Here is a 20,590-nt window from a genome sequence, read left to right as displayed (position 1 = left end):
AACAAACTAAACACACCTACTTGCATTATTTCTTCAGGTATCATTGTACATACATTTCCAATGTAAGCATTCAAATCAATTATGCCTGAAATTTAAAAACATACCTTCCCTGATTAGCAACTATTATTGTGTTACCATTCATCCTGTGCACTCTAACAGGTTTCAAAGGTAAATATGCACCAGCTGTTACTATACAACACATTATTTTACATGTATCATTATCCAACATTTTCTCTAGCTACAAAATATATTCTGTCACTTCAAAATAATTATATTGTGCTGTCTCTCTTCACTCTTCTCTCCCGTTCCACCATTACATCAAATAAAACGATAAAATTTAAAAAATGACCCAGTCGGTGTATAATATTATTGGTTTTATTGTTCTTGGCCTCGGCGGGTGACAGAAGGCAGAAGCATGGTGAACCCATCAGTCACGTACACATGTAGCAACAATACCTGGACATGCAGTACGGCTCACAGCTCTAAATACAGAAGAACCACATAGACTGGCCCCCCCTAACCTCCACACCCACCCCATACACACATGTGGACTGTACACCAGGGCCACGGGGAACAGGAGGCAAATCACCCCATCCAAGGCAAACTACACGTGAAAACCAAATAAAGGGTGAGGGGAGAGTTTTGGCAGTGGTTACTCGAGGACATCATGGAAGAACTTGCACAAAGCGGCATCGGTGAGCGAACACGGTGCCGCCGCTGTCCTGCCTGCTAACGAAGTCATGTTGGGGGTGGGATGGAAGGAGTCTGCTACAGATGTCATTTCAATGCCCTGATTTGACTTTTTAATGATCGAAATATCCACTGCCCATAAAAAAGACAGGACAAATGACATGTAACGATATCGTAGTAACAGTGATAAGGTGGAATCCATTTACTGCAATAATTTATTTAGATGTATTTGAGGTTTGTGCGGGAAGAAATCAGTCAGACGTGACTTCAAAATGGAATTATCAGTGAGTTTATGTCTAATATTATTGTGCTATTCTGGTTAGAGTTAATGCTGCACTATGCAACTTTTCTGGCGGAGGGTCTGCCATCTGCTTGTCTCCATGGAGATGTTACTGCTTTGCCTAAACGTATCTATCTCCGTAGAGACGAGCAGCTCACAGTGATAAAGAATGTAGGTTTTAGCAACAAAAACACCTGCAAGATATACACTGAATGCGACATTTCAGACAACGTAATACCATCTCCACGGCGACAAGCAGGTGGCGGACCTCCCATCAGAAAGTTGCGTAATGCGCCTTTAAATGTCTCTTCAGAAAATAAAAGATGTATGCTAATTCTGCAATAAATCATTCGTAATTAGGTTTGGACCTGGTAGAGAAACATATTTAACAATGTGCTACATAAGAGAGAACAAAAGCCCCATGTGGCTATTGCAGTACTGAAAGTGAAGTAATCTGGAAAAAAAACTTATAGTGCAATTTCATCTTGGCTATCTAGAGAAAGTGGCCATGCTTAGAGACTAATGCTAGGCTACTTCTTATCAATTAAAAATGACAATCTTCAAACATTTGTACAAACCATATAAGACCATAGATCAACTTTTCTCATTAAATACAGGGGACAACTACTTAACATTACACTGAATCTACAAACACAACCAGCCAAAGAATTGTGCTCAGAGCCACTCCAACAGTTCCAAGATTCAATACACCACAAATATTTGGCTAATAAAAAAATATCAGCGACACATTATAATAACTACACTTACATAGAGCATGAACAAATACTTAATACTTCATGAACAAATAGTGATTCAGGCTTAGTAGCTACACTTAATTAAGGAGTTGGGGTTAGGTTATAATTAAGTACTAGGCTTGAATCATTCTTAAAAGACTATTTGTGAATTATGAATTAAGTTTTTGTTCATTCTCTTTAAGGGTAATTACAGTAATTAAGGTGTACTTATTATAAATTGGTACCAAAATATCATGAACATTGCGTTTTGATCATACTTGTGTTATTATTAGAAAACAGAATCAGGGTTAAACAGAACACATGCTCTTTAAATGGCCAATACCAATACTTTCCTTTCCACCAAATTGTATACATATGTTCATTATTTATTTATTTGTTTTTTGTATTAATTTATGCGTTCACCTTTTTGAGGACCGTCATGATCCACCTTGTTCTCATCAAATCCTTTTCGGTGCTTTCACGTCCAGCTAATTGGATGAAGACACACATTATAGACAGCAGTAGCCTTTTTAATATTGACGTATTGATATTGCTTATTGCGTTGAGATTTGTGGTCCCATTAACAGTTGACTCCATTGTCATGTTTATTATTATGGTGTCGTATTAGCCTGGTTATTTTCGGGTACATGCTGAATATAAAGCATTGTGTTTTTTTGGAGGTAAAGAATTATCAGTTTTATTTTTCATTTATTACATGGTATTGGTATTATTAAAGGAAGATATGCAATGTTAAAAAGAGGCTATATTATGATTTTATTTGAGTTTAAAGCGGTGTTGGAGAACCTGTAGAAAATCATTGTAATTGTATGTCATTATAATAAAAAAAATTAAAAAAACATGATTACAAAAAATGCCACTACTGATATGTTTAAGTGTGGATTGCATAATATAGCCACTTTCATCATAAACAGAAAAAAAAACAACAGCGATTTCAGCTCACTGTGCCAAATGGATAAACTATTACAGAAAACAGATTGAGCACTACATGTTTTAAATACAAATTATTAGATTAGAGGATTAGGTCATATCTTTCCATGTAGGATCTGATATGTACACAACTTTCAACATTATAAGATGGCACAGTCGCTTCTCTGTCATTTTGGCCACTAGACATCATTGAACCTGTGTGATCTGAAGAAAATATGCTACTTTGCATATACAAGTAAGCCCAAATCTATAGTACCATAATTAATGACTGTGGATGTATGAAGACAACTGACCACCTTTTTATATATTGTCCAAAAACTAAGTTGAAATGAGGTAAGTCTCACCAAGTATTTAAAAAGTGACAGCTCTGATAGTGTTGCCACTCCTTATTTTTGACAGATTTTTGTTAAACCTAGATTGACATATATACGATCTCATCTGGGTAACGTGTTTTACATTGTCACATGTATTTTCTGATACTGAAACTACAAAAATGACATCAAAATTTCTTCTTGGCTATTAAGATTCTGGGCATAACGGATAAAAAACAAAAAAAACCAAAAAAATAAATAAAACAAAGGATCAATCAATGGCGTGAGCACATTTGAAGTTGGTGTTGCTAGTCGCTCAAGTACGGCTCGGTGGTTGGTGATTCTAGTCCTCTTCATCGCTGTCCTTCATAGAAATCCCCTGCATCCCTCCGTCTCTCACCGAGGCTGTGGCTTCCTCCAGTGTGAGCCGGTTCCTCACGGTTTCGTACATCTTGCTGTTGAGAGTGGAGTCCAGCACGCCCTGCAGCCGGAAGTCACGGTACTTCTTCTGAATATGTGCGAGAAGACAAAGGATTTCAGTTTAAATAAAAACACAATTCCAACAGGTATAGTTTATGGAAGTGCAAGGATGAGCAACGAGTACATTTTTTTTTACCTGCTATATGCTTTGGTATATTTGCTTTCAAGACAGTTCAATAAATGCTTGGCCACACCTTGTTTGATGAAGGTTTTCACCCTATAAAAATCTATATTTGCAGTTTTGTAACCAGCATTACAAAGGATTTCACATCTTTTCAATACACATGAAAGTCTTTAGCTGTTAATTAATGTAATAAAAAGACCACAGGGAAATCAGAGCCAAGTTTAAATGTGATGTGTAGGTTATTGAGGTAGATTGACAGCGACATTTCATTAACATGAAAAGTGAAGTGCATAATTATTCTTAGGCAACCAGGCAAGTCCCACTGAGATTTGAAATTGCATTTTCATGGGAGTCTTAGCCGCAGAGAGGAGCCTATTGTAAATGTTTTTGGTGGTAGGGGAACATGGAGCACCCAGAGAAAAACTTCACAGGCACAGGAAAACAATGCAAACTCCACACAGAAAAGCTGCACACTGCATGGAAATCAAACCCAGGATCTTCTTGAAGTGAAACTGAAGCTTTAACTCCTGCGCCACCGTGCCACAACTATCAAATCAGAGCCCTATATTAGACTAGATTGACTCGTGTGAGCTTTAAGCCATGTTAGAATGTTGTTACTTAATCAAAAACATACCTGGAGCTGTATTTTGTTAGAGATTGGCAATTCCAGGGTTGAAAATATCCAAATGTTTATAGTGAAGGTGTATGGAGTTTAAAAACCTGTATTACCACATGACATCACAAGGCGGAACAGAGTGTTTTCTGTTCGAGAGAAAAACTCACCTAAATCTAAATATGCAGGGTTTGTGTGTTAAACATGTGTGAATAAAACAAAACACAACTCCCATCTGTTTGTGATGAGGAAACATTATAACACAGATCAGAAAGTATCAGAAAGTGGGCCCTTTAAACTAAATTGAACATTGCTTAGAACTACAAAAACTTGCGTGTCATGGGCAGGCTGTCCAATTTGATAACTACGTGCTAGTAAATTGACAAATCACTACTAGCTTTTTAAGAACTAAAACTGCAGCATCTACATATTACACAGCACTACCATCTGTGTTGCCAAGAAGCTACATCATTTGGCACTTGTACTGTTTGAGCATGTGTGCAACTGACCTACATTGCATATTTCTTTTTTAGAGAATGTATGCAAGCCTACTATATATGTCAACTTATGTCAGGCTTCCATCTGTCCATCATCTGAAATATTTGTCAGTGCCAAAGTGGGTGAATTAGGTCACCCCTGTTTCCTCTGCTATAGGATGCCACGTGTCCCTTTTTACGCACACTGTCCTCTATTGACCCTTATTCTAATTTGGTAAATAATTCTAACACACAGATAGTCAGAATTACGGTAGGTAGAGGAGCCAAAAACTTTACTCACATAAGAGGAACGTGACTTTAAAATATTTTTACTCAAGTAGAAGTACAAAGGGTTTTTGTCAAGCAAGTATAAAGAAGTATTTGGGGAATCTACTATTCAACTAACCGTCCAGTAACTGTCTAGACGTATCGGATTCATAATTTGAAGTTAATATAATTAGAAGAACAAAAAAAACCATTAAATAACGCAAAAAGTCTAGTATTTTCAATCTGAAGACACCACGAAAATGAGAAAAACTAAATCGTATATGAAGGAACGGTGCAACAAGCACAAAAGTTCAAATTATTTATTATTGTTAGCATAACTCTACCCACCTCTTTAGACAGTTACACCTGCAACCTGTGCCTAGATTAAACAAGTAGAAAGCACCTCACCTTTACAATTCGGATGAGTATCTTGAGTTGGTAGACGTGGAGTTGCAGGTCCATTCTGTCAGTCAGCCATGTTCCGATGAGGTTCATTGTGCTGGTGTACCATTGCTGCAAGATGTAAGAACAGAAAGGTGGGGTTACAACACGTATTTACTAAAACGCAAAAGTAGTTAGTCGATGTTGAAGGTGCTCATTGGTTGCTGGGAGTTAACATTTGCAAGAAAAAAGTGGGAAAAAGAGACTCTTCATGTATTTAACTAGGCTGAATTATTATTATAAAAGAAAGAAAAGAAAAAAAACTGTGTGTATTTTTTTTTTAAATAATATAATTAAGCCCAATTAAATAAAGTTAATAAATAAAATGTTTAAACTTTTAATACAAGTGCTGTGGCTTCTTCTTATCATCAAGTTTATCTTTAGCAGTGAAGCTGGCATTAATCTTCCAAGCAAAATATTTGTTAACACACAGTTCACTATCAAGGCCTATTTTTCATTGTTTTTTTTTACTTTAGACTTAACTTTAGTCACACGCTAACTTGAAAGATAACAAGAAGTGGGTTTAACTAACATTGATTACCAGAGAAAACATCTCAGAGAATCCATGACAATCAAGCATTTCTATAGGGCCGACACACAGATCCAAAGTACCTCACTGTCAAAGCGGAGGCAGTGGCAGTGTTCTTAAGTAAGACCTCAAACTTTCCACCCTGCAGTGAGAACATGAACAGAGTGGACATTTGGAAACTGTTAAAATCCTCGTCCTCTCACTCATGAAATAACAGTTAATGAGTTTGAAGGAGTTGAATCATCAGGATAGAGTCTCATTGTGACCTCAGGGCTGTCAGAGTGCTTATGTAAGTGACTGTGATTCAGAGAGATACACACTCGGCTCAGAGTCTGACCAGTGTCCATTATCTCCCACAGGCCTTGAACACCCCATTCCATTCACCAGTGCGTTCAACTTAAAGGTGCAATATGTAACAATAGCAGGTGATGGTACACAGGTCATAGGTCAAGTACCTCTCGTAGAACATCGCTAGATTAGCAACAATGTTCACCTCAATGAGAGAATGACAGTATCTGCATCTGCAAATATCATGATTGCAACTATCACTTTGCATCCTTATTTGTATTGTTTGTTATGTTTGTATTTTAACATCTCTTGTGTAGCTATTTGAAATGTGTTACAGAATCATGTGATGTAGGTAGTGTTTGTTTTTGGGGATGTAGTCGACTAAACTCCTGGTTAACTAAAGACATGTCCCGTCGATCGATTAACCAACCAAGTGGAGAGTGCAAAATCTCTTAAAACTATTAAGTATCTTTTTGTATCTGGGCCCAAAATGCACATGGATTCATGCAAAAACAACAATTTATGCTAAAAAGTACTAGGAACAATGTATATGTTGTGTATATGTATCACACAACAAATATATATCACTCCTTTCTGCTGTTGTCCCACATAAATCCTTATCATCCATATAAAATGATAAGTTGACTAATAGTCCATCGACCAATTAATCGACTACAGCCCTAATTGTGTTAATGTCAGAGATGATACACAAGTGTTTCTCTTATTATGTATCTCTCTAATACACAATGGTTATTTGAGCTACACCACTACACCGTTAATGGTTAGTGCTGCCCTCTCTGGCCTAGCATGTGCTGTAGTTGGAGCACAGAACATGACAGCTCCACGGTGACAGGCCCGAAAGGCTGCAGATGTTCTTCCCTGGGCCTGGGCTGGTACCAGTCTAATTGATAGCTAATGATGCGAGCGGCCTGATACTAATACAAGACGACTGACTTTGAACAGGGGGTCACTGAAGACGAGGAGCGGGGGGTAGAGGAGAGACTCGGGAGGGGGGCACCAGCAGTCTGTTTGTTCAGAGCAAATGAGACCTGCGGCTAATGCTCAGTCAGTGTTTATCTGTAACACACAGCACTTTAGACAGTGTAGTTCATTGTGAGCAAAGTCATAAAAGATAGGACTATCGTAGTACATGGATTTCCTTCAGAATATTAGGGAATATTCTGACATCAAGGGGAAGCACATTTAAGGATGTGTCTTTGGTTACCACTGTTACAATTTTATCAAGTTAAACACAAAAAAGACTAACTAGGGGAACTGCAGTTAACTCAAGGTGATGCATGTATTATCCCCAATAACTAACTTAACTGCATTCAGATACTGTTTGTTGTGGATTCTTGTGTGTGATATTGCATCTTTTGACAGTGTTACAAGACCAATAAAAATAAATGCATATTGATCAAAGAGAAAGTGTCCCTCTTGTGTAACTTGTGTAACTTGAGCATGTGGAGGAGGAGACTGCAGGCCGCTCTGCAGAGGAAGCGGAGCATGTAGGTCAGACTGAGGGAACATGGCGCTGTGCTGAGGAGCTTTTGGGGCAGTGCCGGGGTGAATCAGATTGGCCCTGGTGCCAGTAGCTTCCTGTGTGTGGCTGTGTGCCTGTGAAGGCTCCAGTGTGGCAGCAGGCCTGTGATCTCGCCCCAGGCACAGCTCCCTGCTGAGAGGCCAGGCCTGGAGTGACTGATCCACTCACTGCTCAGCCTCCGATGGCTTCTGCTCCTTCACTTCTGCTCTTTAGGCTGCTTTAGCTCCCATCTGAGGTCTGTTTGCAGCAGCCACTTTGTGTGCCTTTGCTTTACTCCTGTTCATTTCAGACAAATCACTCTGACAGTTATGTCACAGTCCTCTCGCTGCCACGACTGGCATTTTGGAGCCCTGTCAGGGACATCTTGCCTGTGATTGTCACCAACATTAGGAGCTTTTGGATTGTGGCTTTTAACTCAAAGTTGACATTCGACAATATCTGAAGAATTATTGAATCTTACTTTTGTCATTCACTATGACATTCATAATTATGAGGACCATGACTTTTCAGAACTTTTCCTACAGTAGTTAGATAGATATTAATTTATATTTCAGTTTATTTATATTTAATTTATACTTCAGTTTTTTACAAGCTCAATCTTGTAAATTTTTTTCTGAAACTGGGTCATTCACTACATTACCTACACTGTTAGAATTAGGAGCCTTATATTCACAGTATGTTTAGTAAAATGGCATAGAGCAGGTGAAGGGAATCTGCTCTGACTGCTGCCACAGCTCTATTATATAGTTTTGCTGGTTTCAGAGAAAAGTTCTCAGACAAAAAAACAGAAGTCGTTTTCTCCATATCAAGTGATAGCATTCAGTATCATTCACTAGTCAAGACTACTCAGGTTCACTTTATTCTGATAAGAAATCTATCAAATTGACAGTTCCCACTTTTTATTATGTAAACTCTCCTTCAGATTACATGTGCATGGCTGTTCTGGAGAAGGGCCATACTTGGTGTCCGTGGCCTGCCTCCGTCTACAGTTTCCTGGGAAGTGTCCTCAGCCCCACACACAGATGGTCCTCCATCAGGTGCACAGCTGTGTATCACTGCTGCTTGTTTCCTCTACACTTTCTCATCACTCAACTCCTTCAGAGCTGCCCTCCTTCAGCAACCATGTGTCATACCCTCCCTCAACACATACAACACACATTATTGATTTAGATGAATTAGGAGAAATATGAATTAGGAGAAACAAGAGTCTTTGTTTAAAATTATATTGTAATGTCAAACAACATATTGATACACATTGATACGATTCAACTAAATAAATGTAATTCACAATCAAATGAATGAATATTAATTATGAACTTTTGTTTAAATAGTACAGTATATGGATGATGATCTAATATTCAATACTTATTTGTGACATAAATAATAGCCAGTCAGTTCACTTGACTCTAGGAGCATTTTTCACCTCTTGTGGATTCTGTCTTGTCTCGCTGTGCTTTGATGGTTGTTACTTTTGCCCTAACTCTCTCCTCCAAATGGTACTCTTAGCACCATTTCTGGAGCCATCTTTTCACCTTTTCTGACACAACCCAGATCTCCACAGAGCAACTCCGTCGTCTCTCAGTAAGCTCCTATTTAAACTCATTGTCACTGTATTTACTTGGGTAACTGTGTGCACGGACCCATCCACCTGTTTATAGAGCATTTAGATTTCTTGGCTCTCCAAAAGAACAGTGACCAGTCCAACCGATTCACCCCTCTCTTGGCCCGCTAAAGGCAGTCATCAGAACAGACGATTTCACTCGGGCTGCATGGGGATCAGCAGGGGGCTAGCACTCGCTCACAGCCAAAACAAGCGTAATATGGCTCTGCATACATAATGCTCCAACGCGACAGGGTTCAAATCTGTGACACTCAAACCACTTCCATCTCCTCTTCCTTGTGCTGGGTTATTTGTCACCCCATACATACATACATACATACACATATATCTGCGACCTCCTGCCCCCATCTGACACCAGTCCCAGGCAGTGCGACCTGCTCATAGCCAGCTTCACACTCCGCTCTACACATGGCACTTGGCAGGGGGCCTGTAGCAGCATGGCACACCTCTGCCCCCGCAAACCCACCCACTCACCTTTTTCATGACCCTTTTGCATATATTTGCGCCAGGCTCAGCGTAAAAGACTAACAAGCTGTGTTGTCAGATGCAATGTACTCAGTCATTCGGTGGAGTCAATGCCCCACTTTTGTGTTGACTGTGGTGGAGCAGAAACTATGTATACGCCCCATAGTACCTCACTTTGACCTCATGGATAAATGATGACATTTTTAATAGTGATCTCATCTTTACTTTACTGTGTTATATATATATATATATATATATATATATATATATATATATGTTCATTTAAAAACTTTGTATTGTAAATAATATTGCACTTTGGGATGATGTTTTTGGTATTTGAGATGAGCTCATGAAATGAACATGTGATAAAATCGTATGTTAACGCTGAACATTTTAAAGAAAACTCACATTTCAACTATCTGAAACCAATTACAGATTATAGTAAGGCTGCAAGATTAATTTACAATAGAATTTAATTGGCAAAAATTGCAATCTGATTTTTTTAACCCTACATTTTATTCTTAAATGATTATTTTATGAAATGTCTAAAGTGGTAAATATTGTTAAAAGTTACAGACTAGATAAAACTGCACTGTACAAATACAAAGTAAGATTTTCAGAACCTAGAGTATGTACTGTTTAATCATAGTTTTTATGGCAGTCAATGGCAGCAGGTCGGCGACCACAGCAAGTACAATTCCTCAAATACTGAAAGAAAGTAGAACCCTGCCATGAGAATATGTCACCTTTGCTACAGAATAAAGACTTGAATCATAACAGCAAGTCTTTTTATTCAATCTTTTGAACAGTGATGTTCCAGTTCAGACAAAAAGCAAACCTAATCCTGGTGATAAAAGGAGTATCTCCAGCTGGAGGTGTGTACTCTCACATACAGTTTACAGCCCCACTGTCTCCTCACGCACATGCTGATGCAGAGATGAGATGGCTGGTGCAAGATTCTGAAATCTTTCCTGGAAAGTGGACGTTCTAGCATTACAAACTTCAAATGTAGAAACAGTCATCAGTTTTTTTGTTTTAATAAGAAAAATGCACAAGCTAGAGCATTTGCCCATCAACCTAAAGGATGCAACATGCATATATTTGAATAAATCCCAACTAGAAACGTTTAATGCCATACTGTGGAACATTCCATTCAAAGCAATGACATCTTCAATGGAGAGAACTAAATGGCAAACCCTCCGCCATAAAAGTTGCATAGTGAACCTTTAACATGTCATAATAAGCAAACCCAATGGGCCGTTTAGGAGTATAGTTCATTTGAAAACTTAGCCCGTCGAATAGTTGTGTTGCTGAGAGCAGGCATGTGGGAGAAGGGGCTCACCACAGGGGACTGACAGGGATTACAACCTGGTCCTCTGCCTGTTCCTGCCTGCTCTGCTCTATGTGTGTGTGTGTGTGTGTGTGTGTGTGTGTGTGTGTGTGTGTGTGTGGGGGTGTGTGTGGGGGTGTGTGTGTGTGTGTGTGTGTGCAGTCATTAAACATCACCAGGACACTTTCCACTTGACCTGAGTGTCACTAAGAATAATGTTTTGGAGATGAGTTATGTTTGTGCATTCACATTCACTTCAGCCGTAACTGAAGACTGAAACAGATTGTGAACATTTGTTTGCAATGAACATTTTGGGGAATTTATGGGCTGGACAATACAATAATCTGACCCGGAGCAATAAGTACAAGTGTTGTAGTTTGTTGTTATTTTGTTTACATTGTTCTCAATTCTAAAAAGAGTCTTGGTTGTTTTTACACAACTAATGTTTTTATCCATTTATTTATTTTACCCAGATGCTCTTGAGGTCTAAATATGTCCACTGTGTGCTGTCTGCATCTAATTATGAAGCGTTTTCTTGTCCAACAATCAGGATGTGCGTGTTAGCATGCTAGTTGTTGGTAGCTTTACCCTGATGCAAAACTCCACACTAATCTTGTTTGTTTTGAGTTCATCACAGTGAATAATTACGATGCTAGAAGTGCATAAGGTAAGTGAGGAATAACTTTGGACCATGGCAAACAAAAAGAACTAGCTCTGTTTTTGATATTTTTAAGACAATAAAAATCAGGTACAGTGCCTTTAATATATGGTGACTGAAAGCTTATAGACAGAAAATATTTTCAAATTAAGTGTAAACAAAATACTTCATTCTATTTTCTATTTCTATTTAGCGTTTTCTGATTAATCGTTGCAGTACTTTGTGTCCTTTCGGTCACAATGGTCCCCATTTTACTTAAAAAATCAGAAACTTCAACATTACACTTATTGACACTGCCTAATCCACAGCCTGGACTTGTAATGATCCTGGGACAGTGGAGAGCTGGACTGATGTTGTTTATCCCATCAGAATAAATGAGAGTGCTACTTGTTCTGCTTGTGCTCCGTGAGTGAGTGTGTGAGTGAGAGCCTGTCCTGCTGGGACCCAGCTGTGTGTGCAATTAACACGAGGCCTGGAATGATGATTGCAGCGCGGCGACGCTAATGCCAACTGACAGGCTTCTTGTGAAGGAGAGGGCAGCTACACTAGTTTCTCTTTTAAAGCAGCACACACAGCAGAGAAGCACAGAAGAAGGAAGCACATGGACAAGGAAACATGGAGAAGGTGAGCGGAGGGGGTCTTTAAAGCTGGCTGCAGACATTATGCAGTGTGCACAAAAAGCTGCTCTAATCCGACCTGCTCTGCCTTTAGAGGCCACCGCTGGCCTATTCTAGTCCTTCTTACCAGCTCAGCAGAGAGACCCATTGATGATGACACTCAATTAACATAGTAACTCACTCAGCAGGTAGCACCCCCACTCCCCAGCGTGGCTAAATCCTGGCTTCTGTCCCTCCAGACTGTGAGCCCGCCTTCTCCATGTTCACCTTGTATCCGAAAGAGGAACAATCAGCTTGACCCTTGACTAACAAACAGAGCTTTTCACTGACCACTAATGGGTCCAGCACTGGTGATGTCATCCCAAGGGCAGCACCGTGTCTCTATTCATGAACTGCAGATAGTGTCAACGACAGCTGAAGCACTGCTATGGGCTTTAACAGCACACATGATAATGGTCTATCACTGGGAACCTATTAGTGATTCATGCAAAACTCACTTGCGATTACATATTCAGATCTGTACAACCCTGTATTTAAACTACCAGAATAATGAAATTAATCTATGCTAATAAATAATTTACTTTTTTGCTGAGAAATGTACCACTTCTCAATCCTTTGCTTAATCCCGCACTTCACAACCCAAATGAAATCAGTGTTACAATACACTCTAATACAAAAGTAGCTGTATTGTGCCTATGATTCCATTTTCCGCCTGTTGCAACTCCTCTCCTACCTAGTCCCCTTTGAGAAAACCAAAGCAGGAGCGATCTAATAAAAACAGCAGTTTGGAGAAGGCTGCGCCGTGTATTTGTGCTTGTGGGCGGAGAAGGGTAGGGGGCCATGTTGTGAGGAACTAAACAGTTGGAATTACGGTCAGCAACCAGTCATTGAGTAAACACACAATGAGCGTCAGAAAAGCTCGGCGGTAGACAATAAAGAGAGAAAAAAGCCGTCAGCCCTGGGCCCTGAGAAAAGTGAGCCATTCTGGGCACAAAGAGCCGCTTAGGGCAGGATTGAGGGAAGGAGAAAGAGGGCTAAAACACTTGTAGGCTCAGGGAACTCTATAGGGGGAGTGAAAATGGAATAAGCCAGCAAGCACTTGAGGGTCCCGCCGAGCACCTGAATGGGACAGAGGGGTGGAGTGTTGGAGGGGGGTCCCGGGAAGGTGAATGGCCTTCTTTTTGGGGCCAATTTGTCTCTTTTCACCCCGCTCGGCCCGCTCGGGCTCTGACAGATGTACAAAAAGGGAGCGGCGCTGGGCCACTCATCCACATAGGCCCGCGAGCAGCTGTCACTTTTGTCCGACAAGTTAATCAAACAAATGCCACCGGACCTCCCTTTTTAACAAGGCAGAGGGGGAGAGGTAGAGAGGGGGAGAGAGAGCTAGAGGCAGGGCATAGAGAACCCAGAGATGACATGTGTGTTCTGGATCAATCCACGCCGACTGCATCAATAACAGCTCCACCTGACAAAAGACTTTACTCAATTAAACTGGAATTTCCTCCTCTCACCGCCATTGGATGCTTGGCTTTTTCTCCGGGCCGCCGCAACGATACGCGATTACTTTCAAAAGAGAGTTAATTGCAAAATAATTACCAGCCACAACCTGTGTGACATTCACTTGAATGAAGACCTGGTTTCATTATTAATGGCGCTGTGCCTGATTTTGTCTTAAAAAACAAAAACAAAAACAGAACCAGTTGATTTTAAACGGTTTGGAGTGATGCTTTCCGCTAACAACAACTGGCATGCTAACACATCCCCTCCTGACTATCGGACAGTAAAACATTTTATATAGTTTTGTTATGTTTTTTTTTTTTTTTATCTTGCATGATTGAAGTTAATCTGTTAGGAACAAAAGGACACTATGCTTTGAAATACAACAAAAAATATCCCTATGTCTAAATACAGAGGAAATATACAACCTATACAAATTATTATTATAATTATTAGATAGACAGTTATTTTAAATCAATGTTTATTTGTCTGAAACCTAATAAATGTTTGTCTTTTACAGCTCTGTTTAATGGGAAAGAGCCTCTAGGTCTTCACTACCTCCACTGTATTCACTGCGGATTTAGAGCCAAAGAAACCAAGCTGAGGAACAAAATGGTCTGTGTGAATAATTATTGAAGGCCCTAAGCTGCTTACAGACTTCATTAAACACAAGTAAAACCCTTTCAGAGCGTGTTGTGAACCGTCGCACACAGTCACCACATTGCATTCTGCCATGTTAGCCTTTTTTATTATTTCAAACCACATCTACTACTACGTTCTCTCTCTTTCTTGTGCTATCATGAAAGAAAGATGTGAAAGAAAGATGTGAAAGCTTCCAAAGAAGAACATTTCCAACTGAGTGCAGAACAATTTTGGGTGAACTACCATTTTACAGGAGGAGGAGACAGGCAATGTACGGTTGTGATTTTCTATATATCTGTATCCGATAGTATTCCGATATCGAAAATGTTGCAGATATTTTTCACCCAGTTTCTGTGTCATTCCCAGTTTATCCTCAGTGCATCAGATGTGTCTTTCTGAACAGACTATTCCCAAATGACTAGTTATATGGAAATACAAGAGCAAGTATGTGAAAGCTATGATCCTAGACACATTTTGTTATTTATACAGAAGTGAAAGGTTCATTTGTTATATATTTTATAACTTAAAATAATAACTGAAAATTTACATTTGTGGGTTTTGTAATGGACTTAAAATTTGAATAAATATTGTTTATCAGCGACAATAGTAAGACAAAAAGACATATTGGATCATCCCTATTACATAACAGATCAAAATGCAGTTATATAAATACATTTAGTTACAATAGGAGTGGCAGTAGTGTGGCATGTTGTATAAAGAGCTGACTGAGGGAATGCTGAAGGAGGCTTTAAGAAGAGTCTTTAAGAACAGTCCAGATGTAGTGGTCTAATCGCTAGGATCACATGGGCTCCAAATGCAAAAAGCTGAGCCATTGTCATGAACCACAGCCTAAATGAGAAGGACTGTCTGCTTTAGTTTGCACACTGAATAGGGATTCAGTGCAAACTCAATACAAATAGTTTCTGTTTGAATAAGTCGCAAACTAAAGACTGCCGGGGTGGGCCTTATAAAAACACCTAATTTTACAATGTGTGTGTGCATTATGTTCACCATTATTGATTTGTTAGATAAATCATAAAGTTGCAAGTGAATATTACAATAATATTTGTTTTATATGATTTTTTAAATAGTTTTTTTATTATAATGTACTATCGATATGAATATTAAGAGGGTTTAATGAACGCATTCGAGACCAAGTACTGCAGAACTAGTAGTGCTCAACATCGAAGGTCAAAAACTTTATATCAGATGTGCCAAACGTCCATAGAGAAGCATTAGCAAAACATATTCATTTATCACACTGTTTACAAGTTCCGATTTGAGGACTTTCCACCATTAAAAATATTATGACAAATAAACAAGACCTATGTTTCTGTACCAACACATTAAAATATCTGTATTGATTGTGTTTATTAGTGACGGTTTATATTAATGTAATGCAAGAATATTTTGTACAAGTCCTTCCATTATGACCCAAATAAGGGAGTATTCATTGCTATTCCAGCTGCAGATTTAACAGTGCAGCTTTAATGCTCCCTGGATAAGTCCTGGCAGAGAAGTTATGTTTGCGTGCCACTTGATCTCAATGTTGATTAAATTGTTCACTTGCCGAGGCGGTGGGGGCAAGCAGTCCGTGACCGCAGCTGTAAAGTGGTGCAGTGTCTGGGACAGCCAAGTGGTCTGACAATGTCTTTAACTACATGTACTACACTGCGGAGTTGCTCTTTAGCCCCATCTCGCAGCAAACCCTCCCTTTTGCGGCACCCTTATTCCTGAGCACAACAACATCTCCAATCCCCCCGGTCATCTCGTCTCTTTGACCCCTGGACACGTCTAGTTTTAAGCACAGCACACAGAGACGGAGCAGCCACGATTAAAAAGCGATTTCACTTTGGTCACACAGAGAAGTGCAATTTTACCACGCCGCTCAATCTGATAACTAACCAAGGTCAACGGAAATACTTCAAATCAATCAATGAGCTGCTCCTAATCCCCCACATGGGCAGATTAAGTGTATAATTGACCTATGTAATCCCTGTATCCGCAGCTCCCGCCCGCACCGGGATATTGCTCTAAGTCTCAAAGACCCCCACTGACTCTATATCCTCTTCTTTGGCCCCTCCCACTCAAAGCCCGGCCGCCGTTGTTTTGGTTGTGGGGATGGCATGGTGAGGCAGTGAGCAGTGGCATATCAGTGCGCCACTGGATTTGCCTCATCCAAACACACACAGCTTTTTTAATCAGCGATCGTGGCTGCAGCAGGCTAAGCCCTCAGTCTATTATCAGTGAGCACATCTGCTTTAATCCAGCACTCTTCAGACAGTCCTTCAAGAATTTAAACACAGAGGGGGGGGTGGCGGTCTCCTTTTGACATGTAACAATCTCTTTTACAGATAATGGTAAGAGAATAAACTGTATGATAACAGTATAAACAAGTCCTCTAATATTTAAAGGCGCACTGCTGAACTTTTGTGACGAAGTGTAAACCATCTGTTTGGCTTTATGGAGAGAATATTACACAGTAGGAGTAGCTCTTTAAAATTATCTATCTCTATGGAGACAAGGACGTGATATTAAATACAAATAATAACTAAAAATAAGTTGTAACAATCTTTGGCTATGAATTTAAACTATTAGTTGCTCACCGACTAAACAGTACACATAGATCTCAAAGTGCAAAGTTGTTCCTTTTAGGACCTTGTTTCAAATGAAATGGCTAAATGATTAAAACATTTAAAATATGAATTCAAAAATTAATTCATTCACTTTCAAGTTGTTTTGCACAGAAGGTGAAATTTAGCAAAACCATTGAGAAAGTATTAACATAAAATCCAAATCATGCTTGCAAATTGTCAGATGCTTCTCGACAAATCTGTTCAGTAAAACATATTTTGTTTATTTGAATCCATTTTAACTGAAAAAAGTAATAAAAATGAATAATATTGTCTTCATAGTTGTTGATGTTTCCTAGCAATTGGCTCTTAACAGCACCAGCACTTATGCAAACAGTGTCCAAGTCACATAGTCGTAGAAAATAAGTGCCAGAACAACACATAAACACGTCACTACACAGCAATAAATGATATTAAAACAACTAGGATTGGATTTAGTAAAGAGGCATGGGCGAAATCTTATTACACCGACTATAATCCATTTATAGTTTACGATAAAAGGTGTAAAAACAACATAATAAATAAAATGTCTGGAATAAGATTAATCAGACATGTAGGTCACATGTCAGTTAAAAAGGTCTTGTGCAGATGATCAGTCTCAGTGCTAAAATCAGTGTAAACATGAGTATTATGTTTCTTTAATATGTCTCAGATTCATAAGATGGGGATTTTTAAGACAAAGACACAACCCACTGACATTGAAACCTATTTCAGAATTAAAATTAAATGAAGTAATCTTCTTAGTGCAGCTGATGACCCAAGTATACATGATTTTGACTGATGATATACAGGATGTCCAGAAGGTCTTTTTTACAATTTTTAAATTTTATTACAAAGGCAGTCGATAAATGATATTAATTAGATTTGTTCTGTTGCACTCAGTGGTTATAAAAGTTTTTTAATCACATTGCATTTCTGTATTTCAGGCATCCTGTTGATTAAAGAGGCATCTTTTTGAATGAACCCCTAAGAAATGGTTACTACTCAAGAGAAGGCACAATGTGTATGATGGTTTGTTGACACAAAATGGGAAATGCAGACTCAATGAAACAACATAACAAAGTAAGAAAGATATCCACCATCATGTCCATCAATTCGTGCATGAGACAGAGACAGTGTTAGATGTAAAAAGAAATGGGAAACAAAGAACATCTGAGGAAAACATTGGTTCATGTAAGAGAGGTGCATTAAATGAGGTAAAAAAAACAAAAAAGAACACTGAGAATAGAACCAGTCTGATTAAGATATCTTATCAATTGCCTTTGTAATACATTTTTTAAATTGTAAAGAGACGTTCAATGGACACGTTGTACGTTAAAAAAAAATTAGGAGTCTGTTCAGAGCCCACATTGGAAACAACTCTACGAGCATTAACATTTGAAAGCAGAATGAAAGATGAACTGACAAACTAATACAAGAACCACTGTTCAATAAAAAAAATTACACCTACTCAAATTGCTATTTTGATTTGATATTAATATATTGTGCAGTCTTATCAACTATCTTTTAGGTCTCTTTCAGATGTTTTGTTTCATCTGTCACCTTTTAAATCCTGTAAATATTATAACTTGTAGAGCTGTACTCCTTGTTGAAAACATGTCTCAAAATCCTAGCCCCTCATTTTCCACAGAATTCATGTGTCAAATGAAACGCTTTATAGACCTGCGAAGTGATTTGAGGTGTAATCTTTTTACAATCAGCAACACTGTGGCTCCTGTATTCCATGTTTCTGCCCAAGACCGTATTTAATCTGGTCAACTGGCATCATAAAGTTCCCACAGGTCAGCACAACATCAGAGATCTCAGGATTGGATTAGCTCCAAGGGGTGAAGATGGAAATTGTTTTTTCCAGTTCTTGTGGTTTTTGGTAGATGTTTACACGTGTTGCTTGTTCAGTCCTCTTTGTGACTTTTTATTTGACAATAAAACTACTCCACTAAATTCTAAATTTTGAGCTCCCAACACAGTGCTTTTAAATGCAAATTGTATCTTATATTTCAAGATTATATTGATATTAAATATGTGGATGGCTGGGAATGACACAAGAGCTCACGCAGACTGGGGCAGCGGCAAAAAATATCACTGTCATATGGTAAATTTTTTCCCCTTGATAATGCCTGATATATCTATGACAATCCTCTCTATATTTCATCCATCCCTAGACATATTTGTTATTAATGTATTTTTATTTTTTATTTCAAAGGTTGTAGAAAACAGAAAAGTGCATAATTGTAATGACTTGGATTTATACTGTTCTTTACAAGCTTGAGTTTCTCAAAGCTCTACACTATTACTATCTATTTTCACTTCCCTTACTCTGTGGTAGGAATCTGCTTTCATCGCCACAGCAGACAGAGACTGTCCAACAAAAGCATGACCGCCATTATGTGCCAATGACTGAAAGTTTACCTCAACCCCTCAGACTACCCACGACAACCTCTTGACCACCTGAGCCGGTGTTCCCATTAGGTATATATTGTCTGAGTTTCTTGTTATTCCACTGTGTGAATTTAACATCAAAATTGTCAGTAATGTCAGTCATACTATGCATAATAAATCAACAAATGATTTCTGTAACTTCTTGCCGACACAGTTTGACCTCAATAAAACGTCTTGCTTGTTAACTCATCTTAATCGATACCCCCGAGATGGAATGTACCAAAGCCACTTGAGCTACAATCTGATTGGAGTCCGCCATTGTCAGACAGGAAGTAAACAAACAAGTGAGCCGGGAGATAGACAGCTTCATAACAAGCTAGCTCTTTTGTTCGCATGTATTCTCCAGCAGTTGTAATCCTCACCAGGGGAAACAGGCTGAAGTTAGCAGATCAGCTCAGCAAGGGGCAAGTAGAGAGGAGGGGAGGAGGCATCCGCGCATAAAGCAAAGATTAGGGGGCTCCTTTTTGACCCTCTTTTAAGAAATGAGCTCTGTGCCAAAGCTAAGAGACAGAGGAGAATGTGGACTATCTGCGCTGGTGGCCACTCACAATTTTGGAGGAGCTTATATCGGCATTGTCCTGGCCTGACCACGACATGTGTAATGTTTACGTCGGCAAACACTAGAATCAGACCTCCAGTGACACTGCTCTTGTTCGGATGTTTGCCGTACAACTGTGGAAGGACATAATACAAGGCCCTTTAGCAAATGAGATAATGGGGTAAATACAGCAGTGAAAAATAGACTAAAATGTAACTGATGATTGTTTGAGATAGGGGCAGTGCTGTGGACCAGCGTTTCCTAAACAAAAGTACACAAACACATTCTGGGGAGTACTTGGAATGAGTTTAAAAGAAAGGTAAGTGGCAAAAGACAAAGTATAAATCTGTCAACTGGACAAATTGTTGTAGGAGTGAAGACGTTTCACTCCTGCAACAATTTGTCCAGTTGACAGATTTATACTTC

The 20,590-nt window shown here is 39.0% G+C and overlaps 1 protein-coding gene across 2 annotated transcripts in view; it reads right to left on the bottom strand.

The window, feature by feature from the left end:
• Positions 1 to 387: 387 nt before the first annotated feature.
• The window catches only part of cadpsa (Ca2+-dependent activator protein for secretion a), an 85,060-nt gene continuing 64,857 nt past the window's right edge, over positions 388 to 20,590 (bottom strand). For both annotated transcript variants that reach the window (XM_055221741.1, XM_055221742.1), the window contains 2 exons: positions 5,332 to 5,436; positions 388 to 3,471 (listed from right to left, as the gene is read on the bottom strand). In XM_055221741.1, the coding sequence (XP_055077716.1) occupies positions 3,307 to 3,471; positions 5,332 to 5,436 (270 nt within the window). In that variant the 3' untranslated portion in view covers positions 388 to 3,306. The remainder of the gene's footprint in view (positions 3,472 to 5,331; positions 5,437 to 20,590) is intronic.

The sequence above is a fragment of the Periophthalmus magnuspinnatus genome, chromosome 5 (genome assembly GCF_009829125.3).
Source record: "Periophthalmus magnuspinnatus isolate fPerMag1 chromosome 5, fPerMag1.2.pri, whole genome shotgun sequence".
Lineage (NCBI taxonomy): Eukaryota > Metazoa > Chordata > Actinopteri > Gobiiformes > Gobiidae > Periophthalmus > Periophthalmus magnuspinnatus.
Note: the sequence above shows the minus strand (reverse complement) of the source record. Positions and strands in the feature narration are given on the sequence as shown.